This window comes from Silurus meridionalis, chromosome 2 (assembly GCF_014805685.1).
Source record: "Silurus meridionalis isolate SWU-2019-XX chromosome 2, ASM1480568v1, whole genome shotgun sequence".
Taxonomy (NCBI): domain Eukaryota; kingdom Metazoa; phylum Chordata; class Actinopteri; order Siluriformes; family Siluridae; genus Silurus; species Silurus meridionalis.
The window spans coordinates 13993356-14019300 of record NC_060885.1 but is presented as its reverse complement, the minus strand read 5'-3'; the positions used below and the strand labels follow the sequence as shown (position 1 = coordinate 14019300).

General features: G+C 36.8%; 4 protein-coding genes across 9 annotated transcripts; 2 read left to right on the top strand and 2 right to left on the bottom strand.

Annotated features, from left to right (window-relative positions):
• Positions 1-444: 444 nt before the first annotated feature.
• Positions 445-8694, bottom strand: zgc:153169 (uncharacterized protein LOC767799 homolog). Of its 6 annotated transcripts, none has more exons than XM_046871757.1 (11): positions 8588-8694; positions 5812-6000; positions 5460-5598; positions 5118-5274; positions 4947-5040; positions 4468-4506; positions 2090-2178; positions 1856-1871; positions 1665-1732; positions 970-1074; positions 445-659 (listed from the first exon to the last, which is right to left on the bottom strand). In XM_046871757.1, the coding sequence occupies exons 2-11, from the start codon at positions 5918-5920 to the stop codon at positions 567-569; spliced, it is 909 nt and encodes a 302-aa protein (XP_046727713.1). In that variant the 5' UTR covers positions 5921-6000; positions 8588-8694; the 3' UTR covers positions 445-566. The 6 variants fall into 6 exon arrangements, with proteins under 6 accessions (XP_046727713.1, XP_046727722.1, XP_046727706.1 ...); XM_046871766.1 differs by having other exon boundaries at positions 8601-8683; XM_046871750.1 differs by lacking the exon at positions 8588-8694 and adding an exon at positions 7037-7785.
• LOC124400126 (TATA box binding protein) lies at positions 8687-14181 on the top strand. Its single transcript, XM_046871737.1, has 8 exons — positions 8687-8781; positions 10654-10804; positions 10974-11314; positions 11422-11509; positions 11991-12082; positions 12727-12894; positions 13003-13097; positions 13184-14181. The coding sequence occupies exons 2-8, from the start codon at positions 10751-10753 to the stop codon at positions 13261-13263; spliced, it is 918 nt and encodes a 305-aa protein (XP_046727693.1). The 5' UTR covers positions 8687-8781; positions 10654-10750; the 3' UTR covers positions 13264-14181.
• Positions 14182-14218: 37 nt separating this feature from the next.
• On the bottom strand, positions 14219-17082 carry pdcd2 (programmed cell death 2). The gene is made up of 6 exons (XM_046871728.1): positions 16693-17082; positions 15400-15636; positions 15154-15291; positions 14982-15082; positions 14575-14688; positions 14219-14488 (listed from the first exon to the last, which is right to left on the bottom strand). Exons 1-6 carry the CDS (start codon positions 17012-17014, stop codon positions 14324-14326), a joined length of 1077 nt encoding a protein of 358 aa, XP_046727684.1. The 5' UTR covers positions 17015-17082; the 3' UTR covers positions 14219-14323.
• A 2427-nt stretch (positions 17083-19509) lies between these two features.
• rhoua (ras homolog family member Ua) lies at positions 19510-25621 on the top strand. The gene is made up of 3 exons (XM_046834560.1): positions 19510-20047; positions 21258-21316; positions 23111-25621. Exons 1-3 carry the CDS (start codon positions 19804-19806, stop codon positions 23558-23560), a joined length of 753 nt encoding a protein of 250 aa, XP_046690516.1. The 5' UTR covers positions 19510-19803; the 3' UTR covers positions 23561-25621.
• The last annotated feature ends 324 nt before the right edge of the window (positions 25622-25945 follow it).

The following is a 25945-nucleotide window of genomic DNA, read 5'->3' as shown; positions in this document are numbered from 1 at the left end:
TTCAAACACACTGCGTCACAGGCCGGTGGCACGGGTTCCCGGAAGTAGTAGTTCTAGGACTCGAAAAGAGTAACACATTCGGTTTAAAAATGGCAAACCTAAAAACTACAATTCCCATCACTGCAAATCAGCGGTAATGAGTTCATAGTTGTTAGGCCGTCTCACTCGGTACTACTGCAATCCTGCCCTCTATCATAAGAGGTAAAAATTACGTCATTAGTGAAACGTGGCATAGACTGGTGTGAATATGAATCACTGATCAATACTGTGTGTGTGTGTAAGAAGAAATCCTGAGTCAGGTTATTCCTTTAGTATATAGTATAAAAATAAAATCATTTTAATTAAAATGATAAAAGAATCATATTTATTACTGATGAGTGATCACCTCTAATTACAGCCCACAAACATTACATAGAAACAAAATGACAATAATACAATACCATATTATATTCATAAATTATTCTTTATTATAAAGTGAAATCCATGCTTTTATGCAATTATGTATAAAGATTCCATTACATTGAATTTGCTTATTTGAAAGTTTATGTTAAGACAGAAAAGGAACTTTAATAAGAAAGGACGTGCTTTTCCACGGAATCCATTCCCTGGTTCCAGAAGGTATATGGGAATTCCACTGAGGAAGCGGCACCAACTTCTCCCTGAAAGAACAAGGCTGTTGTTTAGCAATTACATATCACCTCAGAGATGCTACTGTAAGTTGGCATGCAAAACTAAGAAAATATGCAATATATGTTTTCCTTCAGGGTCTTTAGTAAATAGTATACATAGTAATATAGCCACAAACGGCTGGTATGTGCCGGTATGTGCTTATGTGTACATAATTATGTGCTCTGTGTATGTATTTAAATATAAATACTTATGAACCATTCCCTCAAACAGAAAATGTGTCCAAATAATTAACCAAACTGACTGTGGTAAGAAAAAAATTCATTGGTAAAATTAATTTACCTTCAAATTTAAGGCAATAAGCCCAATCTCAAAGCATTTGTCTTCTCCTGTCCTTTTCTTTATATCAGCAAGGACAGAACAACAGGCTTCCTTTGGAGACAACCCCTATAAAGCAAGGACAAGAAACAAACTGTAGGTTAACCCATGCCAGCTGCTCTACATCTCAGAAACTATATTCAAATCAGAATATTAATGGTGAGAATTAATCATAACTTAAACAACTTTAACATAACTTTAACATAAAAAAGGGTGCAGTGTATTTAAAAAAAAAAAAAGACCTGCAAACACTACCATAATACCATAGTTATGATTTCACAAACCAGGAAGCTTTAAACAATATCTTACAACCAAAATACAGTACTGTGCAAAAGTCACACCTAAAGTTTGTCATGCTGATCAGTACAAATTAACATAACACATTTTTACTCTTTGTATTTAAAGCTGCATTCATTGGTACTCTGGGGTGTAGTATTCAAAAGCTTAGCTGGTTGTTCTGTTGTTCTATGCATATTGGAAAACTTGCTACAGTTTTTCACACAAACCTTGTAAGACAAAGTAAGGCTCTAACATTTACACAGTATTGAACATGTTTAGATTTCTTACTTGTTGTTCCTTTTTTTAACATGAACATAAAAGTTTGAATTAATATTCTTTATTATTTAATTAAATGTAATTTTGAAGTATTCATAACATACCTGTCTCATCAATTGTACAATCTGAAAGCTAGGACAGTAGCACATGATTTTATCTCCATCACCTGTCACTGGGTTAAAAAGAAAAAATATATATTATAAATATATATTTATTAGTTATATATAGCTTTCACTAGTTTCAGTTATACAGTATAATAGGTGGAACTGCTAAATAATAATAACAGAGCACCAACCTGCTGCAGCACCCACCTAAAATATGAAAATAATAGAAGTCAAACTTCCCCAAATTCTCAAACTACATTAATTTGTTCTTTTATTATCTTATCCGATATAGACATCACTAATACAAGTTGATGTTTAACTAGTTTGCTCTTGATTGCTGGAACCACCTTCTGCCATAAAAATAAATTAGGCACTATATAAATGCACTATAATATTTTTGCTGCTATGGGGGTTGAAAACCTTACTGTGTGGTCAGCATAAAGGCCACAACCAGGAAGTGGAGAGTCTCCCACTCGCCCTGGAGCCTTGAAGGGTTTTCCTGATGTAGAAACACCTTAACAGTTGATTAAAACCCTATTAGTATATTATGCATAGATAATAATGTTCTCATTCCTTTTTATTCACAGTGATAAACATACTGTCCAGAATATTTAATTGGGACATTCTTCATCATTCACTAAACAGATAGTTAAATATATTGATAAGAAAGATAATACAGCTGATTCTCAAATCTTGTTTGGATTAGAAAATGACCACTGTATCATCCTGTGTAGTTTCTGGATGTGTTTCATCAGCTTAAACTAAGACGAAATACTCATATTTGCATCATGGCAGCTTTTACTTCTTTAGAAATTGACTGGGTCAGAAACAAGGATTCGTTTCATGCATTTCATATTTTCTCTTAATAATAGTTTAATTAAATGATTACCATTATCAATAAAATACAACAAAACTAATTCTCTCTGCTTATCTGGCTCCGTTTTTATTCTTTTACCCAAATATTTACAAATAATAGCAAATAGTGGATTTTCCAGAAAATAAAGATTCTCGTTAAAATAGTCTCTCTGTTAGACTAGATCTTAGTGTTTCATTCGAAACTATAGATCTTCTCCTAGATCACTTACAAAATTACATCAGTATTCAGGGACAGGCATTAAGGTTTGTTTAAAGGTTGGTTTAAATCCTACCTGTCTGATCATTACCATTTTGTAGATTCAAACAAAGAGCTATTCAGGTTAATGCAAGTAAATTATGGGGTGCCACAAGGTTCAGTTCTAGGACCCCTGCTTTTCACAACATGCTTCCCTTAGGAAATATTATTAGAAGGCATGGGATTAGCTTCCACTGTTATGCCTTTGATACTCTCCCAACTGTATATCTCATATATATGAGCTTGGATAACTGAGTGTGTCAAAGAATTAAAAGATTGGATGACTCATAACTTTCTATTATTAAATTTTGATAAGACAGAGATTTTGCTCATTGGCCCAAAAACCAGTACACAGGAGCTCCAGCATTTCAACCTGCATTTAGAAGGATGTTTTGTAACTACTAGTTCAACAGTAAAAGACCTGGGAGTTATTTAAGACAGCGACTTGTCTTTCAAAAATCATATCAACCATGTTACAAAAACAGCCTTCTTCCACTTTAGAAATATTGCTAAGCTAAGAAACATGTTGTCTATATCTGATGCAGAGAAGCTCGTCCATGCGTTTATGACCTCCAGACTGGACTATTGTAATGCATTACTAGGTGGATGTCCTGCATCATTAATAAACAAGCTACAGTTAGTCCAGAATGCAGCAGCCAGAGTTCTCACAAAGGTCGAGAAAATATGACCATATAACCCCAATCTTATCATCCCTACACTGGCTACCTGTTTCGAATGGACTACAAACTACTGCTACTTACAAACAAAACACTAAATGGTTTAGCTTCCATTTATCTTTCCAGTCTTCTAACATGCTACAATCTGTCACGCTCATTGAGATCTCAAAACTCTGGACTTCTAGTAGTTCCTAGAATAGTAAAGTCCACTAAAGGCGGTAGAGCATTCTCACATTTAGCTCCTAAACTTTGGAATAGTCTTACTGACAGTGTTTGTGGCTCGGACACACTCTCCCAGTTTAAGTGCAGATTAAAAACGTATCTTTTTGGCAAGGCCTACACATAACACACATCACATATCATAACCTTGTGCTCCAGTACATTTGATCACATGCACATTATCAACTTGTGCTTGTTAATATTATGGACAGCAGCTACACCAATTCCTCTCCACTGCTTCTCTTTCTCTACCCATCCCGAGGCATCCTGAGGTTGTGCCAGCTCCAGTCACGTCCTTTAAAGAAGTAGATGCCGACCCTGCGAACATCCCGAACCATCTAGAGACGTACCAGCACCATTTCGATTCATGTGGAGTTTGGACATTGGACCTCTTTGAGTGTTTAAAGGTTCTGGCATGGAGAAGTTGGTGTTGGATCTATGATGATCTCAAATTACTATATAAGACTGTAGAAAGAAAATTACTCCTAATCTTACATTCCAGTGCTCATGTTAGTTCTCACTTTCCAGTATTCTGTATTGTTTAAAGATTTATAATCAAACACTTGATGTCACCCAAATGAGGTTGGGTTCCCCTTTTGAGTCTGGTTCCTCTCAAGCTTTCTTCCTCATAACATCTAAGGGAGTTTTTCCTTGCCACAGTCTCCCCTGTTCACCTTAGCTCTTAAATTCCGTAAAGCTGCTTTGATACAATTTCTGTTGTGAAAAGTGCTATAGAAATAAACTTGACTTGGCTTAAAAAAAAATAAATGACAAATTTTAAGCAAATTATTCTTACCCACAGTTATATTTCCTGTAAGATCCAAAGCAATGAGACCTGAAAAGAAATACAAGACATCCTTACTCTTTTCTATCTCAAAAGTAAATTTTAATGCTAATTAAATTAGAAATTCCTTTATGCCTAAAGTCAGAAATTGCTCTGGAAGAAGATTCAGCATAAATAAAATACTGTCAAATAGGGCAGGTTTTTAATGTGCTGTATTGTAGAAAAAATGCAACTGAATAGAGCAGGATAAAATGGAATTACAATAATTAACAAAGATTAACAGACAAGAAGCATATCTACAACAAGACATCATAACAGAGTCCTTAAAATATTGCATATAACTCGCTTTCTTCAGTGAAAAAACATCACCAAATTATTTACAGGTAGAATTCAGATGTCTTTTAGACTTAACTAAAATTAGCTGAACAATTTCTGCCTCACTGACTTCATCACTGATTGAAGCACAATAAGATAAAAAGGTTCATACTCACCTATAGTATCATGGCCTCTGACTTGTTTCCCACTTTTAAGAAATTCCTTAAGTTTCACATCAAATGAAAAACATAAAGACAAATTAAAGTTGCACTGTTAAATGTTAATATCCTCAGCCCCTAGAGATCCAATGATGTTATAACTGGCATTGTGCGTGTGTGTGTGTGTACCTGATACGCAGTAGCTGTATGGTCTGAGAGCATGTTGTTATTGGGCTCAATGATAAAACCTTTCTCCCGTGCAAAAGCTTCAGCTCCTTCACCAACTAATAAGCTGTGAGGACTTCTTTCCATTACTTGGCGTGCTACCCGACATGGCTGCCCTACCCTGACAACAACATATGCCACATATGATATGATTAATTGTACAGTTCAGGATCATGAGCATTATTTTTAAATAGTAAGCAAAAAACTCCCTACACAAAAAACAGCCAAAATATAAAAAACATAATATATTTTCAGATGTTCATAAAGCCATAAGAGTCTGAAATATGATTCACTGTGTCTCTTTACCCACGCAATGCAGCTACTGCCCCAAATCTCCCAGGTAAACCTTCCATTATTGCTGCGTCACATTCTACTATTCCCTTGTTATTTGGGAAGCCTCCTCTTCCCACTATATAACAGCCTGTCTGCACGTCATTTTCCACATCTGAAAAATAATAATAATATCATACTGTACCAAAATACATGGTTAATTTTCTGCTGTTATACACAGTAAACCTCACTGGCTATGACAACCTTTGTAACATTCAGTGATTAACTCCACACATCTCCCCAATTAAAGGGAATGGACTGGAACTTATCTGTGTTCTGATACTATAGTTAAAGCATATATTTGCCTTTTTTTTTCTTTTTTTTTTACCTGCAATTGCATTCTCAACAACATCGGTGGAATGTTGTCCAGCTAGAATCATGCACTGCATCCTTTCTACAGCAGGGAGCGAGAAGGACCAAGTGCCCACAGCAGCCATGCTGAATCCCTTATGCTGCCTCTGGGTCTGTACAACCAGGTACAGCTATTTCCAGTATTGGCTGAGTGACCTGTAAACACCTGTTCCAAGAGACCGGAAGGTATATTATAGGTGTATAATGTAAATATAAAAAAAGTCTGGACTTTTATAAGCTGTTGCAATTTCTTTAGCAACAGCTACGCCCTCAAATATGCTATGCATTAGTGTAAGAAAGGATTTCTATTCAGTTGTATTTTCACGCTTCACCACTAGAGGCAGACATACAGTTTACCAAGCAATGACTAGCTACCAATGACATTACAGTGCACCGTCCTCCATCAAGAGTATAAAATTGACCAGTGGCCATTCGACATCGTGCAACCTGTCACTCAGCACTGGTGACAGTTGACAGATAAGCAAGTTTTTCCTATCCAGCTCGAAGGACCGAATGTTAGTAAGTTTTCCTCTCTAGCTCGAAGGATTATATAGGGATTTTCACTGTCTGGTGTGCGCTGATCAGGGGATTGTACTCGCCCCAGCGTGTCAGTAAAAACACGGTACAGGATTCAGAACACTCAACTTTACTGGGTATAGGATAGATCGTATACGAGGTGATTTTTGCTATCTTCTGTTAGTTGCTGTTCGGTAGCTTGCGTGATGCTGAATGCATGCTGAAAGGCCACTGCTGAATAATCAGTGCTGAGTGACAGGTTGCACAATGTCGGATGGCCACTGGTCAATGACGACTGCTGCTTGGTGGTGAAATGTGGAAATACAACTGAATAGGAATCTTTTCTTACACTGCCACCCCAAATATGCATAGCATTGTTTGCTCCTAAATCTTAGTTAAAAGTCTGTCGGTTTGATCTTGGTGTCGTCCTCATCTGCTATCTCTGGTAGATTAATGAAATGGGTAACTATCCGTGTGTATAATCAACCTTTAACGTTGACCTCTGCAGACCTTGCTTGTCCATCTGCTTCAGGGAATGTCCTTAACACTCTCCCAATCAACCAAAGGGCTCGTGGTAACTGGGATCAACAATCATAACAACAGACCCAACTGCAAGGGTTTTGGTCTCTGCATGCCATTTATGTCTTAGTTGGAGATTGGGTAAGTAGTTTCTCATGAAGCTTTACCAGAAATGATCAGTGAGAACTTGACTTTGTCTCCATCCACGTCGTCCTATGGATTCATTGGCAGGGTATATCTACGGTGGCCGAGAAGTGCAAAACACATTAACAAAACCCGAAAACAAATTAACAAATCCAAAAACAAAACAACAAATCCAAAAACACATTAACAAATGCAACTGCCTTTGCGGGATCCTTCGCCAACCGCCTCTCTATGCTTCTCTATGCTTCGGAGTCCTTAGTGGTACAGAGTTGTGGCATATTAGCTTTCATTAGCGCGTCAGTCGAGGCCGCTAAAAACTTAGCCGACTTTGAAGCCCTAAAATGCAGATTTGAACTGCTCAGTAATCCGTTTGTGGTTGACTTGGAAAGCTCACCAACCAACCTCCAAATGGAGCTGATTGAACTCCAGTGTAGAGACACGCTCGAGTCAAAGTACGACTCTGTGTGTGCTGCACAGTTTCCATGTTTCCTCTCCGACACACTGCTCCAACTCTGTGTCCAAGCTGCTCTAATACTCTCTATGTTCACCAGCACATATCTCTGTGAGAAACTGTTCTCAGGAGTCCCACTGATATACGCCTTCACTCAATCCTGAGGATTTCCTCAGCTCAGAGCCTAAACCCAGACATTGCATCTAAGAAGAGATGCCAGATATCTATTTTTAACCAATGTGCATCAGAGTAAATCAGAGTGTAGCTACTGAGCTTGAATGAATGTTGTCTTTATGCACTATTTCTACTCCAAGGCATGGACTGTTAATAGTTAAAAGATTGCTTTTTAAATCGAAGGAAATTATTATTATTTTTGGTTGTTTTGTTGTTGGCCTGTGAAAAAAGATTTACATTAAAAAGGAATTTAAAAGGCTAGAGAGAGAGAGAGAGAGAGAGAGAGAGAGAGAGACATAATAAGAAAACGAATACCACTAATGTGTGTTTTATTTCAAATTTAATTTTTCATTTGTTTATAATATTAAACTTTGGTTGTTCCAGATTCAAAGTTTATGAAAAACTAAAGTTTGTTTCCATTTGAAAACGTTCAACATTACACATCTGGAGAGAAGGGAAAACATGCACAATTGCAGTCAATTTTTAAAAAAATATTTAGTTTGGACCACAACTAATAATAATAATAATAATAATAATATATATATATATATATATATATATATATATATATATATATATATATATATATATATATATATATATATATTTTTTTTTTTTTTTTGCTGGTTGTGTTTAACAATCAACTCTGTAACTAGAAGATGCTAATATATTTTATAACAGTTATACAAATGGCTAAATATTTATAAGCGTTTAACCATGAACGTGTTGCTAATTATCAAGCAAATCTTGCACAAAAAAGGTACACCTGTACACGGTATAATATGATTTGCTCATGATTATTAAGTATTATTAAATATATAATCAAATACCATAATATATGATAGATTAATTAAAACTGACAATTAAAAAAAATATAAAAAATATATACATATGGGCATTATATTAAAACATAATATAACTATTTTATTATAAGATAGAGCTGCCTTGCCTTCTGGACTCACCACACACTACAGGCACTACACGATGGCAGATTGTTTACGTTTCGCCGGAAATGTAGTGTACTCGTTGCGCGCGCGGCATCTTGGGATGGGGGGGGAGTATTAAAACGCCGGAAGTAGTTTAGCGCGCAGGCGGAAGTGGTTGTAAAGGGGCTCATGGTTTTTGCGCCCAGACTGAGCCGAGGTAATCTTAGAACGCTAACTTGAACTCGTTATGCGTGTGTATTGAAAGTGTTTTATTGTGTTGTATGTGTTCGGATTATGGTTCCGCTTTGACATATTTCTGACCAGGTTTCTGTGTAGATGTCTGAGTGATACTAGCGTTGACAGGCTAGCATTAGCGTAGCGGGCTTTTTTTTTGCGCTAACGGCAGCCAGGTTTGTTTAAAACCGGTGATTTGTTTTATTCCCCATTGCTTTGTGTTTCACGGTGTTGAACCGGTTGCTGGATAAAAACGGGTTTATTTTATTTTCTACCGGATCATTGCTTTAATTGTAATTCAAACCCGAAGAGCACAACACGCAGCCGATCACCTCTGTTTTCAGCTAACTACTGCTTCATTTAATACACATCGAGTATAATTTGCCTCTTGCTTATTTTGCATATTTGGTCAGTTTCTGAAGTGGATCAGCTTTTATTTCTTTGTAGTGATCGTACAGTGTTTTTTTGTGTATTGTACATGTTTATAGTCGATCAAATAATTATGCACTTTTGCACAATTACTATGCACTTTATCTACATTCTTGTCTATTTTTGTTTCTAGACGTGCAATGTTTATTTGAACCCCAGCGAGATTTTTCTCCTTTCGGTCGAGATTTCAAAGATCACGTTTCACCGTGAGCACCAGAGTCAGGGTGATATTTTATGCATGGGAGTTTAATGCGGACTACGTTCTCTGGGAATGAATGTTGGTTATTGTATTTAGTTGAAAGGGAATGAGAAGTTTATTTTAGAAGCTAAGACACACCACTGGTCCTCTTTCCCCACACTGGGGCATGGCAGTTTAGGTTTCCCTGCATTTGATGCCACATACAGTACAGACCAAAAGTTTGGACACACCTTCTAATTCAGAGTTTTCTTTATTTTCATGACTATGAAAATTGTAGATTCACACTGAAGGCATCAAAACTATGAATTAACACGTGGAATTATATATGGAATTATTTACATAACAAAAAAGTGTGAAACAACTGAAAAATGTCATATTCTAGGTTCTTCAAAGTAGCCACCTTTTGCTTTGATTACTGCTTTGCACACTCTTGGCATTCTCTTGATGAGCTTCAAGAGGTAGTCACCTGAAATGGTCTTCCAACAGTCTTGAAGGAGTTCCCCGAGAGATGCTTGGCACTTGTTGGCCCTTTTGCCTTGACTCTGCGGTCCAGCTCACCTCTAAACCATCTCGATTGGGTTCAGGTCCGGTGACTCTGGAGGCCAGGTCATCTGGCGCAGCACCCCATCACTCTCCTTCTTGGTGAAATAGCCCTTGATGCCTTCAGTGTGAATCTACAATTTTCATAGTCATGAAAATAAAGAAAACTCTTTGAATGAGAAGGTGTGTACAAACCTTTGGTCTGTACTGTATGTACTACTATTCTCTCATGCTGTAGTGTGTTGGTTCCAATAATCAATAAGATGACTGTTAGTTTGGGGTTATTGGTCTGCTGCTCTGTACCAGAATCGGAGTCAATCCTAAGTACTATTGACATGTTACCTGAAACACTGGCTTGATGCTAGCCTGACAGTTTGTGCTCTTTCTAAAGATTAGTTTTGAGATTTCATGTAGTATATATTCACCCCATTAAAAATGTCAGTAGATTGGGTTGGAAAATAGTCCATCCTGACACTGATCTACTATTTGGCTCACTGATCAAGGTGATTGAAAGTTGTTTCCTCTTATGTAACTCTGCACAACATTCAGACTACATCTTTGCATGTAGTCTTATGGTGTTTTTACATGTTTCAGGTTATTGAGCTTGTAACTGTTTTTGAACTTTTCAAATAAATTTTTTAGCTGGAACTAATTTACAGTATTCATAAATGTGCTGGTATTGTGAAGGTCTGAGCCACTGAATGACTTTGGACATCTGAACTCAGTCTTTGGTTCATCCTGTGCTGAAAACATCTGTCTGCTGTTTGCTTCATAACTGGACAAGATGGAGCAAAACAACAGCTTGCCTTCATTCCCACAAAGCCTTGCGTCGCCTCAGGTAAACAGAATGCTTAAACAGATGCTAATAATAAATTTTAAATTACACTTTGGTACCAGTTGAAGATATGTGCATATAATCAATGTTTTCTCAAAGAATTGTGATTAATACTAACTTATCATGTTTTATTAGTTTGAGATGAAAAGCATTTGGTTCTTTTTGTCTGTAGGGGGCCATGACGCCTGGTATCCCCATCTTTAGCCCTATGATGCCTTATGGGTCAGGGCTTACACCACAGCCAGTACAAAACACCAACAGCTTATCAATTTTAGAGGAGCAGCAAAGGCAGCAACAGCAACAACAGCAGCAGCAGGCGGCAGCATCTCAACAGCAGAGTGGGATAGTGGGAACATCAGGCCAGACTCCTCAGTTTTATCACTCACAAGCTGTTTCTACTACAACAGCACTGCCAGGAAACACCCCTCTCTACACAACCCCTCTCACACCTATGACCCCCATCACTCCTGCCACACCTGCTTCAGAAAGCTCTGGCATTGTCCCTCAACTACAGTGAGTTCTGTCTTGGATTCTCCTAATGAGCATTATAGTGCTTATAGTGTGTTTGTGTTGTATCTGGTCTTGGTAATGATTAATGTTGTTTTCTTCTTCTTCTAAAGAAATATTGTCTCAACTGTGAATTTGGGATGCAAACTTGACCTGAAGACAATCGCACTACGAGCCAGGAATGCTGAATATAACCCAAAGGTATTATGCTCTTGCATCTTACAAGCACTTTCTCCCCACTCATATCCCCTTTTTGCTTTCTGTCAAAAAAAGGCAGTCCGTTTGTTTCAACAAATGCATACAACAATACACGTCATGTTGGTATAATTAGTGTATTTAGAGATGTCTCAATTATAAGACTGTAATTGCAGTATATAATTGTCTTGCTTATTCCGCACCCTTTATTGTTGTAGTTTGGAATTAAGATTGCACACTGTAAATAGTTATTAACTCCTGTTTGTTGTGTGTGCGTTTGGAATCGATTAGTGCTGAAGGAGTGAAAATTTTTTCATTTGAGTTTGTTGTATTACAAGTTAAGAAAAGACGCTGTACAGTAATTGAGGATGTGACTTAAATTATTGTACAAAGTTAAATAATTTCACAGGATATTTAGTAATTGCTGACTTTATTTGAAATGTTGCTCTGTTGTTCCTTACATTTAACGAGTGGTTCTTTCTTTCAGCGTTTTGCAGCCGTCATCATGAGAATACGAGAACCCAGAACAACTGCTCTGATTTTCAGTTCAGGCAAGATGGTCTGCACAGGAGCTAAGAGGTAAGTTTCTGATGCTGGAAATAAGTTCCTTGTATCAAATGTTATACAGTTGTTATGCAAGAAGCAATCAATGATGGAAGTACCCAGAATTGAATCAAACCAATAAGATCGAATAATACTGTATAAACTTAAACTATATGATTAAAAGTTGTGCATCTGGCAATCGCATCTACATGTTTCCTAATTTGTTTACACAAAATGAAAACAAATTAGGCAACTGCCTAGTATGCTGAAGCATTAAGATTTTTCTGTGCTGAAACAAAAAACGGAGTCTCGCAGGTGAAATAAGCACCATTGTTCTAACGCAGAGACTTCCATACATAAGCTATGCCGTGTGCTCTATGACCACCAGAGGGACCCCTAACAACTATCCCAATAATGTGGTATTGTAATCCTTACTATTGAATGTTTCAGTGCTTAGTGACACTTTTTTTTCTCAAACCAGGTATCACAGGGGGGGTTGCATGATTGTAAAATTACATTCATGCACACACACACAAACACAACCAACCAAAAAAAGGCTAAAGCTGTTTTTGTCCTCATACTCCTAATTAAATTCTTACACCTTTCAATATTCTTAAACCTGACAGTGGACAATTATAACAAACTACAGTAGGTAATGTGTGTCTTGTGTCCCTCTCCAGCGAGGAGCAGTCTCGTCTGGCTGCCAGGAAATATGCAAGAGTAGTGCAGAAACTGGGTTTCCCTGCCAAATTTCTAGACTTTAAGATTCAGAACATGGTTGGAAGTTGTGACGTCAAGTTTCCAATCCGACTCGAGGGTCTGGTTCTCACCCATCAGCAGTTCAGCAGGTCTGTGTGTTTTTTTTTTTTTTCTTCCCATTGTCAAAATAAAGTGTACTTGATTTGTGCCCATATTTCTGTTTGTGACTGACATTTTGCAAAATGTTTCTTTTTCAGTTATGAGCCAGAGTTATTCCCTGGTTTAATCTACAGAATGATTAAACCCAGAATTGTGCTTTTAATATTCGTTTCAGGCAAAGTTGTACTCACAGGTAAGTTATTTTTACATATATAACATAAATACAAATTACAGTTTGGAATACTAGGCTCAGTTATTAACAATGTTTCTCTTTCTTAGGTGCAAAAGTGAGGGGTGAAATTTATGAAGCATTTGAAAATATATATCCTATCTTAAAAGGATTCAGAAAGACTACATAATCCTGTTGACCTGCACCTTCTTATTGTACTTGTTTGAGGGAACCGATTTTACTGCGACATCTGTTCTCTTAATTTTGTTTAATTATGTAAATAATGTTTTATTCACGAATAGTGAATGGAAATAACTTTTATCTTTCTATTTTTCATTTTTATTCTGCTGGATTGTGGCTGCCACAGCCCAGTTTTACCATAACATTTTAATAGGTTTTTTTTTTTCTTGGGTCACACATTCCTACTGTGAGCAGGCAGGTTCTATTGAAGGTAATTTCAGAGAAGTGGTGGATTCTGAAGGAAAAGTGTTTAAGATATTGGTCAGGAATTAAAGTATTACAAGTATCACAGCATCAATGTGTCCAGATCAGTGAAAATGCATTTGCCCCAGCTGAAGCAATTTGTTGCAAGATGCAAATATCGGTTGAAAATTAGATTCTGTTTGGCTGGGCCTGGCATATTTTGGTTAAAGTAGCTGTGCCGTGTATTAGGAACCGTTTTTGTGTTTTCATGGTAATTCACTGAAATGTTAAGTCTTCCACCTAACCCGTATAATGAATATAATGCTGTTTGCACCCATGCTCGTGTTGGCTCTCCAAGTGCATGGTGCATGTTGGTAACCAAGAGTTTTGTTTTATTGCTAACCAAGTGCACTTTTCTTCAGCACACGTCACTGTAGACCTTTGTCTGTTTGTAAATGTTTAAGAATGGCAAAGAGCCTGAAATGTGATTTGGTGTAGCTTGATTTATATATTCATTATATGGGTTACATTCAGCCTCTTGTCAAGCACTGTGGGTTTTTTTTTTTTGTTTGTTTTTGCATCAGTGATTTGCTTTGAAATAAGCACATAAATACTTTATATCCACACTGTTTCTTTTAGTTGGGTTGACCCCACCCCACCCAAATAAAACATTTCTCTACTCTTACTCTTGTCATTAATTTAGTGAGACTTTCACACCTTGAGACAGTTTATTCTATGGAGGTGTTTTATTTAATTATTTTTTGTGCACATAATGTGGAAAAACATGACAAGAAATGTTGCCATAACAGGTGGTTATTATGTACTAGTTAAACTGCACGGTCTTCTGGGATGTCTTGTTTCCAAATGAATTCTGCTGAATAGTTTTTGCCCTGATCACAGCTGGCAGCACATGTGTAGATGGCTAGTGTCCCCCAGTCAATGCTGGCATCTGTTCTGTCCACCTTTAGGTGATTAAGCAACTGAGGCATGATCTGAAATGAACATATTTTAGCTTAGTTTAACTTGCTTCCTGAGCTGTAAAACACTATGTTAAGGTAAAGTTACTATTTTCAGTTACCTGAAATTCAAAGATTCTGTTGGTGCCGCATGGGCATTTTGGAATGTCGTCTTTGCTGGGCACGTGTTCAGATGACAACCAAAGTGGAGATCCTTCTTTGCAATATCGCAAAACCTTTTTGGCAAGGGGAATATAACACCAGTTTATTTTTGCACAAATGATGGTTCCTGGCAGTAAATAAATACAATAATAATAATAAAGAAACCAAACACCAGTTGTGCCCTCTGTGAGAGAGGTTCAAACGTTAAGGTTGTTTGTCACACATTGAATGTAAAGAAAAGTATATCATTAAAATATAGGAACCCAAAAAAAGTGTATATAGTTGTGCATTTTACTTTTCAAGAGTTTTTGGTGCAGATCTCTTCATTACCTAATGTATTGCTTATAGATTCTTAACTACCACTGACCTGATGTGGCGCTGCAGCAATGTGCACCTTGAATTTCTGAAACACTTTACTGTCTTGTGATTCATGGAGGGCCATGGACTCTAACTCGCTCTCCTCCAAATCTGTAAAAGGAGATCACTGCTGCACCTAAATCTCTAAATTATACAGGTTTTGCGAATTCTTTGTAATTTACCTGAAGATGCAATATTTGCCTGCGCCGATATGTTTGCATCAGGAGGCTCATCATCCTTTAAAGGGTGTTCTTCAGGTTCTGTTACCAACTCCCACTCAGGAAACAAAAACAAACTTACAGCATCAGAAAAAGCGGAAGCTGGTCAAAAATATGAGAAAGGAAAAGAACAAGGTTAATTATAATTGTTGTCTTTGTATAAAATGGATACAAGCTTAAATGTATGTGATGTGATCTTTCAACACTCACATTCACTACTGCATTCTTTCTTGTGGCGTTGTTTCCAATCTATAGTCTGATGCTCTTTGCTGCAGTATGTGACTGCGTGGCACCGAGAACACGATTTGTGTCCGGCGCAGCCACACAGCCTGCAGAGTTTCACTCCTGATTCTAGTTTACACTCATCTGCACTGGTGGCTGGCTCTTCGTCAGGGGGAGGGTCATATGGATAAAAATCATTTTTCCTAGGTAACTGGCTTCTGTACACTGAAGGGAAAAAAATTATATTTTATGACCTCCTACAAAAACAATATGATTGACACTCTGAATAGCATTTGAAAATATAAACACTCTTTAGCATTGATTTACAAAAGGGGTCTATGAAGCAAAACCAGGGTGTTGGCAAGTTTTAATGGAAATGACAATTCATTATTTCATTTCATTTAAATTCATTATTTTCAGACTTACTTATATCTTTGTCAATGGGGTTTTGTACCTAAATCTTATAATCCTGAATGGTCACAAATTCTATCTTGAATTTTATGGTGTTAAAAAACAAAAATAAAAAAGTACAATGTCATTAAAAATTACTGTAAGAGAAAACTTTGGGAACAAAATGTTATTCAGCTCGCTATTATTACTGTACATAATTAAATGAATCTAACATGTTAAAGTGTTGGGTTAGGTCTGCAGATTCTCACAACAGTATGTTTAGTACAGACTTACCCCCATTTTCAACTATGAAAGGACAAAAAAAATCTAACTTGATTGAGGAAAGAAAATGCTATATAGTACCAAACATTATATTAAAATTAAAGTTGCCATAGTTCTTCTCGTTTATGATTTAATGTTTTTCAAATAAATTAAAGTGAAAACACTCCTGTCATCTGCTTAGCTAATGAACTTGTTCGATGACGTTTAATGAGAGACATGAAGATGTTCCTTATTTTTCCAAAAGTCTTTCCAATGGTCCCCTTTTTTCTCTCTTCTAATGTTTGGCATGGTGCACTATATCCAAGGTGAACATGTCTTGTTTAGAATAATGCCACAAACTTATTGCATTTTATTTTTTAGATGGAAATATTATATATAGTATAGCATAGTATAGTGTATATATAGAGATTTAAACAACAACTTTAATCATAGCTAGACAAAAAAAGAGCCAGCTGTCAGAAATCTAAACATGGCAACAATGCATTAGTGTGAGATTTTAGTTCAGTTAAGGAAACATGCACTTTGTTGTTCTGTGCTTTTGCTCAGCACTGTTAACTGGCACTATGTTTAGGAACCGCGCCGAGATCCAGTCTTTCAAAGGAGCATTACCTTTAAAACACCGGTTGTCGTTTGCCGTGTAGCACTCAGGTGTCCTGCAGCAGAATACATACAGTGTCCTGTGAAAACTCCGATCTTGTCCAACTATAGGGGCATAAACTTGTAGAAGAAAAACTGTCGGAAGCTGGCATTTCTCACACACGAGCTCCTCGCCGGCTGGTAAATTCAGCTGACTCAACCAGGCGGGTCTTCCTCCGACTTTGCTTGGAAACTGAGCACTAGCGAGCTGCCAAGGTTCTGACTCCTCTAAAAAGCCCAACACAACCCCGGTTTCTCTTTCTGAGTCGGTACGGTTTTCAGACATCTGAGCCATGTTCCACCTACAACCTCACATAACTCCACATCGCAATGTGCTTTCCTGTGTGTGTCCGTAATAAAGTTCGGGTGAAACAAAAGACGTTGTGAAAAGCGGCCGCGCTGCGCTCCCAACTGGAGTTTAGCAGAATTTAAAGTAAATTCAACTCTTATACTGAAGTTATTTATAACAACGGAGATACTCATAAATAATTAATCCTTACTGTTTGCGTGTTAAAATAGAACAGATTTTAGTGCAAAGGACTGCAAAGGCGCAATGTGTACTGTCTAATGACGAGCATCATCATAAAAAATCATATCTTATATTAATATTCATATATCAATAAACTAGTTGTGAGTGGTATATTCATACTGTAGTTTAGACTATAACTAGTCTAAACTACAGTATGAATATGCTGTTGAGTATGAATATGCTGTTGATTTACATCGAGTTTAATACTTGCTTATATAAACTGATTATAAATTGGATATTGAATCCATATTACAGACTGTAAATGTAAATATTCTGACTAAGGTAGGTTTCTGTTGTTTCAGATTTACAACAAGCTTTATTGCAGAGAAGACACGACCGAGTCATAACTTTTCCCAAAACTTAATAATCCTGCGAAACTGAAAATATGCTCCAACTCCACAAACCTATTAAATAATAATAATAATAATAATAATAATAATAATAATAATAATAATAATAAACTAATACTGCAGGTAGCAACAACCCTACCAGTCCATAAGCACTTAATGAAGTTTTGATTATGTTACATTTCTGTATTCTGTATTCTGATTCTGTAACAGAGTTCTGTTACAGTAGTGAAAATCATATTGGCTGACGGAGTTGTAGCTGTTACACCAATCAAATCACATGCATAATAGTAACATATGTAAAACACAGGAATACTACTGAGTTCAGTCAGGAGTCAGAAAGTCAGGAGTTTCTTACATTATTTATTCCTCTCAAAATGTTCTGCTTGCTGTTGAAGTGATCCTGAACTGTGTTTGTTATAAGTAGATACCACCAACCGGCAATAGCTGTTCTAGCTTGAATGACTGCCCCAGGGTTCAACCCCATTTGTTAATTTTAGCTTTGAAAAGCTCCTCTCTGCTTTTGCTACCGTCCCTGGATAAGTAAGACATTCTCAAAGCTGTCCATAAAATTGGATACATTTCTGAGAGCTCAATTTCATGTATAAAGTTCATTCTAATGCATTTATCTCCATAAATTTGGATACATTTCTGAGAGCTCCATTTCATGTATAAATTTAAACCTAATGCATGTATCGCACGATTAAATACACATATAATTCTGCACAATTTATCAAACTCTCAGGGCCAAGAATGTTAGATCTCATTTGCTAATTGTATCCATAAGATACATACAACATCTATATCCATATAATATGTGTCTTTTAAATTAGCCTTTAAGCTGCATAGGAGATTTCCCTTACTGAACACTGTTCAGGACTTATTCAGTACAATTACAGAAAAACTTTGACATCACTTAAATTTAAGGTAAACAAATCAATACTTGCTAGTTTAACTACGATCCAACTAGACTAGTTAGGTTGGAATTGTTTTGTTGTTACACACATTCTGATAAACTTCACACCACAAATCAAAATGTTATGCAAGCTTAAAGACATATTGTGCTCAATATAGGTTTACAACAGCTTTATGTTATGTAGCTTTATGTTGTGTGTTGTAGCTTGATATTGTTATTTGTGGTGAGAGTAGGGAGCAGGTTGAGAAGACCCTGGAGAGGTGGAGGTATGTGCTGGAGAAAATGGGGAATGAAAGTCAGTAGGATTAAGACAGAGTACATGTACAGGGAGAAGAGGTGGAGAATGTGGAGGAGCTCAGGTACCTGGGGTCAACAGAGCAAAGTAATGGAAAGTGTGTTAGAGAAGTGAAGAAAAGAGTGCAGGCAGGGTGGAGTGGGTGGAGAAGAGTGACAGGAGTGATTTGTTATGTTGCAACCCCTAATGAGAGAAGCCGAAAGAAGAAGAAGAAGAATGTTGTTTGTTGTAGCTCTATTTTGTTTAGTGTAGCACCAGGGTTCTGGAGGAACGTTGTCTGTTTTTACTGTGTACTGTGTACCACTGTGTTTAGTAGAAATGACAATAAAAACCTCTTGACTTGACTTTTGACTTGTCAACCAATAACACCACATGTCCACTAGATGGCACGATCGGGCTGTTTTTTTTCCGTATATGAAAAATCTTAATCGTGTAGTCTATTGAATACTGACCTCAGAAAAAAAAAGTGTTTTCTTTGTCATTATCTCATGATCTCGGTGTTTGGCTAAGATACAGTGTTGTAACAAAAGGAACTTGGTTAAAACAAATCTCTGCCATTCAAATAGAGTAAATGGCTTCTGTGCACTAAAAAGCGTAAAGAAAGTGTACGTCATCTTCAGATTTTCATCACGCGCGCGCGCGTGTGTGTGTGTGTGTGTGTGTGTGTGTGTGTGTGCGCGCGCGTGTGTTTGAAACGTGTGTGCGCGCTCTATGATGTCATCCTGTTGGATTAAAGCGATAGGGCTGGATCACTTGGTCGAGGAGAGGATTGGACCCTCATCATCTTCGGTCCAAAACTGAATCAAAGTTTGTATATGTGCCATACACACTTTTCTCGCTTTTAGGCGTGTCCAAAACTACTTTATTTTTATTTTTTGCACATGGATATCACTTTGGCGTTGACGGACACGGAGGGGATTTCTCATCACAGAATGCAGCTAAGCATGAACACACACACGGACTGGAGAAATCAGGAGTAGCCTAAGAGTGCAGCGCGATGCCTCCGCACGGTGTTGGGGAGTATAAACCCGTGTCAGGCTCGTCAGTGCCACCGGTACCACCGCGCAGATTCCGTAGTAAAGATGTGACCAAACGGAGCCGCTGGGGTTCGGCGCCGGAGCGCAGGGTGAAGTGCGTGCTGGTTGGAGACGGAGCGGTTGGTAAAACAAGTCTGATCATCAGTTACACCACCAACGGCTACCCCACGGAGTATGTCCCTACAGCTTTTGATAACTTTTCAGGTAAACGAAGCATAAAGAACATGAAATGAATACTCTGATATTTATGAAGTGTTCAGTTTATTGAATTGCCCCTAACTGAGATAATATGGGAAAGATCTTGAATATTTCTGCTAACAAACGAAAAAAATAAAATAAAATAAAAACTGAACAGACACAGGATATTTCATCAAGAACCTCAGAGAACAAAAGTACCTGTTCTGTTTACTGGTAAAGTCACAAGAAACATCGAATGCAAAAGTGCCATTAAAACTTATTAATTGTACCTTGATGGCCTTGTTGTCACTGGCTTGCAAAAAAATCAACTCAAGGAAGATTGGTAATATTATCTGAAAAATAAATAGCTAATAAATCAATAAATGTATCAATCAACTTATTAAGTCAAATTATAATGCAAGAACTTACGAAGATAAAAACATTATGTCACCGTTGGGTCATTTTTATAATTTAAACTATGTGTCTAAAAGTATGTGGACCTCATTAAACCTTTTTGTTGTTCTTCCCCAAAATGTTGCCACAAAAAACTCAAGTGTCTACAACTTTTCATGCTGTAGCTTCCAAGCTACGTAAGCACAAGCAGTGACTCACAGCGACAAAGCAAACAGAGGCCATTCTTATTCATTAAAAGCTGATGACCTCCATTAATTAAGCGAAGGTGACTTTAAGTGACTAGATGTAGACACATGTTCAGCAATGTGAGAAAGTTGCAAAGGTTTTAACTTAATGCAGAAATGGAGCAGTGACTACCATTGGGAGTGTACCCTAGAGCACACAAGAGCCGTCTCCGGATTTGTTGTCAAAAGTGGAATGCTAGTTGCGTCACCAACTGATAAAAGTTACTATACTTATCAATGGTAGGAACATCTACAGGAAACTTCATGATGTGATAACTGCCAATGACTGCATTTAAATAATAGCTGTATGCATTTATATAAAAGAAGAAACAGTAAAAAAACAACAAATCTTGCTGTGTACAAAGCAAAGTCCAGAAAGACATAGTTTTCTACGAAATTCTAATGGACTGTTTAGAGAGTCAACCCTGAGGTTAGGTCAGTTAGATAAAAGCAACATCTATGTGACCCATAAACTCAAAAACGGGTCTCTTACTTCATTGTCATTATCCAAGTCTGTTCCCCATACTAATGTACGTGAGAGAAAGGAAGTCCCACCATGCACGTGGTCATCTCTGATTTGGATGTGTTTTTCTCTGCAGCGGTGGTTGCTGTTGATGGCAAGCCCATGAAACTCCAGCTGTGTGACACGGCAGGCCAGGTCAGTGCAGCATGGTTTTGATCATATCAGCTCACACATGCACTTTAAGGACAGGCAGCTTCTGTCTATGTAGCCCCTGGATCCTGTCATGGTGTAAACATATGACACATTGTTTATGTAAGAGTGTTGACTTTAGCTCTGATTTCGTTTCTGTACACTACTAAAGTCGTTGTTTATTCTGTGAATATGTAGAGGAAGTGATAGACCATCAGTCATGTTTATAATTGGTCATGACTGAGCGTAAGTAGAATAAAGCCAAATGAGTAATGATTACTGAATTGCTCAGATTTTCATTCTTATTCATAATACAGAGTTTGGGTAAAGTTCGCCAATGTGGACTTATAGCTTCCTCCTGAGGGAATGACAGAAATAATGTTGTATCAGTGAAATACTGTATATAGCAGTGTATGAGGGAAGAACCAGCTCTAGGGGACTGCAAATAGGAAGCTCTGTAATTGTGATAAATGGTTCGTGATCCGGGGAAAAAGGAGGCCTAGTTTCAGTTGAGGCACAGCTGGGGCTAGTCAGTGGAAACGTGAGACCAGTGTGTTTTTAAGGAGCCAAGCCGGCTGGGGAAAGAGTGTGCAAGGAAGCGTGCCAAAAGAACATGAAGCAGCACTGCTGTCTTGATATAGAAAAATCGATTTTGAATTTATTTTGGGCTCAGGGAACAAGCAAGTGGAAGTGGGATAATAAAAAAATGTATTGTTAATAATGAATTTATTATATTTTATTATTTCAGAAAAGGAACAAGGTGACACTGTGAAATGCAATATATTTTAATATATAATATAATGATGATAAAATGCATCATGACGAATAAAAGTAGCAAATATAAAGATTTTTTATAAAGATTATAAAGATTTCCAGATGCACACAGACACAGTACACTGTCATGTGCTTTTATTTTTCAATTAAACAGGTGAATTCAATTTATGCTTACATCTGCAAGCACTCTAGAGAAATGTCATTTTTATTAGTCACTGCAACCACAGTAATTAATTTTTATAACTAACTTTTATAAAATGCTTAACTGGTATGAATCATTAAGGGATTTCCCTTGTGGTGAGAAGTTTCCAGTTAACTGAGCTTAAAGGAAATAACTTTTGGTATATGCACTAGTTCCACTCTAAAATTTTATGAGGAAAAGTAAAAGTGGTAGAGAGCTGTCCAACATTGATATATGGGTCAAGAGTCAAGTCAAGAGAGGTTTTCCCCTGCTACGTTTAGTCTTTAAAAAATAAAAGTCACGCAATAGATAAGAATGCTGATGTTAAAGAAAAATATGTTTAAAGTTTTATTATGCTTGCAAAACTTTGTGTGGTTTTTATGCTTTCCTTTAAAAAAGAGGTTATTTCATATGGGGAATTCAGATTTTCAGAGATTCACTCGTTGAATTAAGAACGGGAATTAATGCATTAAATCTCCACAGTTAATGACCACTCTCTAGTTGTTCATTTCTTTAAATATGTTCTACTCTGGAGTGTGAAGTAAAATGTAAAAATTCCAGGTTTAATTTATTTATTTATGGTGGTTTTAAGGTAAAGTAAACTAGATGTCTTGATGTATCAATTTTGTAAACTGTGAGAATAGAGTGTAAATACAGATCACTATAATACAACTGTAAACATTAAATTAATCTGGAAGGAATTTTTTCTCTGATGTTGTTTTTACTCTGTAGTAGATGATAAAACAAAAACATACAAAAGAACACATTTTCTACTTTTGATAATCAAGACCATCCACTGATAGATTTAATGGACTAAATAGACTATTTCTGCATTTCCCATTCAGGATGAGTTTGATAAACTGCGCCCTCTGTGCTACACCAACGCTGACGTCTTCCTGTTGTGCTTCAGCGTTGTCACACCATCTTCGTTCCAGAACGTCAGGGAGAAGTGGGTTCCTGAGATTCGACGACACTGTCCACGCACTCCCATCCTGTTAGTTGGCACCCAGGCAGACCTCCGGCAGGACGTCAACATTCTCATACAGCTGGCAAAGTACAAAGAGCGGCCAGTGGAACCACAAGAAGCCTGCATGTGTGCTGAGGAGGTGAGGGCTGTGTCTTATATGGAGTGTTCAGCTCTTACCCAGAAGAACCTGAAGGAAGTGTTTGATGCAGCGATACTAGCCAGCATTCAGAATACAGACAGTCACCAGCAGAGGTTAATGAAACGCACACCCGATAAGATGAGGACACTCTCTGAGTCATGGTGGAGGAAATACTGCTGTCTTGCATAGATGGAAAAGAGGGATATTCACTCTGAACTTTTAAGTATGGACTAAAAGACAAAACTGTGGCTTTAGGGGTTGCTGGAGTAATTTATAAATACAAATTAAAATTATATTGAATTGCGATAGGACATTATGGAGAAGTGTATGAGTGAAACAGTAAATCATTCTACAAAGATTAACTGTACTTATCCATCTTTTACAGTGGAAAATGCAAAGTTGACCCTTGAAATAAGTGGCCTGTGCCTAGTTTTTGCTATGTTTTGAATAACAAACATCAAGAAGAAGCAATATACCATTGAATTAAAAGCATCATTGTAGGTGCGGTTAAATCGTCATTGGTGTTTTATTATGCAGCAGATCACTAGACAACATTAAATACAATGTTCCCTAAATTTCTATTTTTGAAATGCAGACTACTCGACCTACACTGTGAAATAAAAAAACCCTACTTGGGTGGTCCCAGATAGAGGACAGAAGTCCACCAATATTTCTCTTTTGTCCTTCTTTTACCACATAAGTTCCTAAATCCTTTTTATACCTGGACGAACAGCTGTCCTCCAGCTGGAATATTGGAATACGATTTCTTGTTGGCACGCTGCCAAAGTGTGTTCCAGTCAAAGATTGCTAATGTGTTAATCCCCTGTCTGTCAAAACAAAATAGATATTCTGGTGCACTATCAGTAGTTCGATATCAGTTTGTTTTCAGTGATCTGTAAGGTTGAAGGACAGCCCATTTCAAAAACAGCTGAACAAAAAAAGTCTTGTTTACTTTATGACTTAATCCAGAGCTTCCTTTTAAAACTTACCATGAGGTCATGGTCAGTGAGTGAGTATTAAAGGCCATTCAAAATTTGTGGATATACTGCATTTCACTCCTGCCAGGAGTGTTCGAATTAGAAAAAAACAATGTTTGCTTTGTTTTTTTTCACTAGACATTGCCTGTTTATCTGCTAAGGTGCAGAATGAGGGATAATGTTTAATAGAGAGTTTCCCATGAAATTACAGATCAATACATCACAGAATTTTCAGAAGGCCTTCTTAATGCTAATAAATTTGAATGTATACATCTTTAAACAAATCTGTATACTTATATGTAGTGTGTTTTATTTACAAAGTCTGTATTTTTATTTTTATGTATGTTCAATGTGTTTTATGTTTATTAAAAGAAATGATCAGTTCTTTATAAATTCCATACAGTAATCTAGTAATTAAGCATGAAATCATAAAAATTGGATATTAAAATGTACAAAGTAGCCTGAAATGATATAATATGCATTCAGAAAAATGTGATAAAGTATGTAGAGAAATGTCCTAAATGGTTTCTGCATAGCTCAGGTAAAGCTGTATTATAACAAGTGGCCCTATCAGATTATATTATTTACCTGCTATTACACTTAAACAAATGTTACATCACAGAAGAACATATGGTATGTTTAATTAATTATATTTAAAAAAGATTTTTACAAATAAATCAAATATAAATTGACAATAACATTGGCAATTACAGTTATTAAAAATAACAATGCCATAGTTGATTATGAACATCAATATAACTTTTTGCCTTGTCTCCTCTTGAGACATCTCAATCTAAAGTCATGATAAACATTACAGTCATGAAGCACTAGCATCATTTATTGTTCAGCATTTACCCAGTTGTTGTAAATTCTAGAGCTTTCTGGGGTAAATAATTTATCAGGTACACCCTCGTAGGATGAACTGGAAAAATCACCTGCTGAAACGGGACATGAGCAAGTGAAAATGTAGTGGCACTGAATAGAGAGGTTAAAGTTTCACAAGATAAGCATTGGTAGACACCAGAGTATCAGTAACCCTGCCCTTCACAAAATGCTTCTATCAGCAATGAACCGAAACTGATGTCTCTAGAGGTTGGATTTATATAGCAAAAAAAAAGCTCCTCATGTCTACCATCCAAAAGAATGTAAGTGAAAGTGGAGAGATGAAGTTATTGCCTTTATGAATATGAAAAACTGAATACTGTATCTGTTTCTGTGAGTAAGAAGCCACAATGAACACGTAAAACTGGAAATAAAGGTGCTGTTAAAAGTGTTGAGTGTTGAATGCTATCTTATAGCTTTTGCTAGGTCTTTTTATTGTCAAATGGCATGCAACACTGTGAACTATGACTTTTTACAGTTGATAAAGTTATTCTCAGGACCAGGTCGTGATCCAGTGAGACCTGAGATGAGCAAAGAAGTGTATATAGATTGTTAGCATTTTTTAAATAAAAATACAAAATATTCATGGCCTATCTATAGTCAGTTAATAACTTGTTTTTTATGTTAATTATGCATTAGCTATAACTGAATGTTAATGGGGATATCTATCAGTTTGAATATTTACAAATATTTAATTGTTACTTAGCTAACAGTG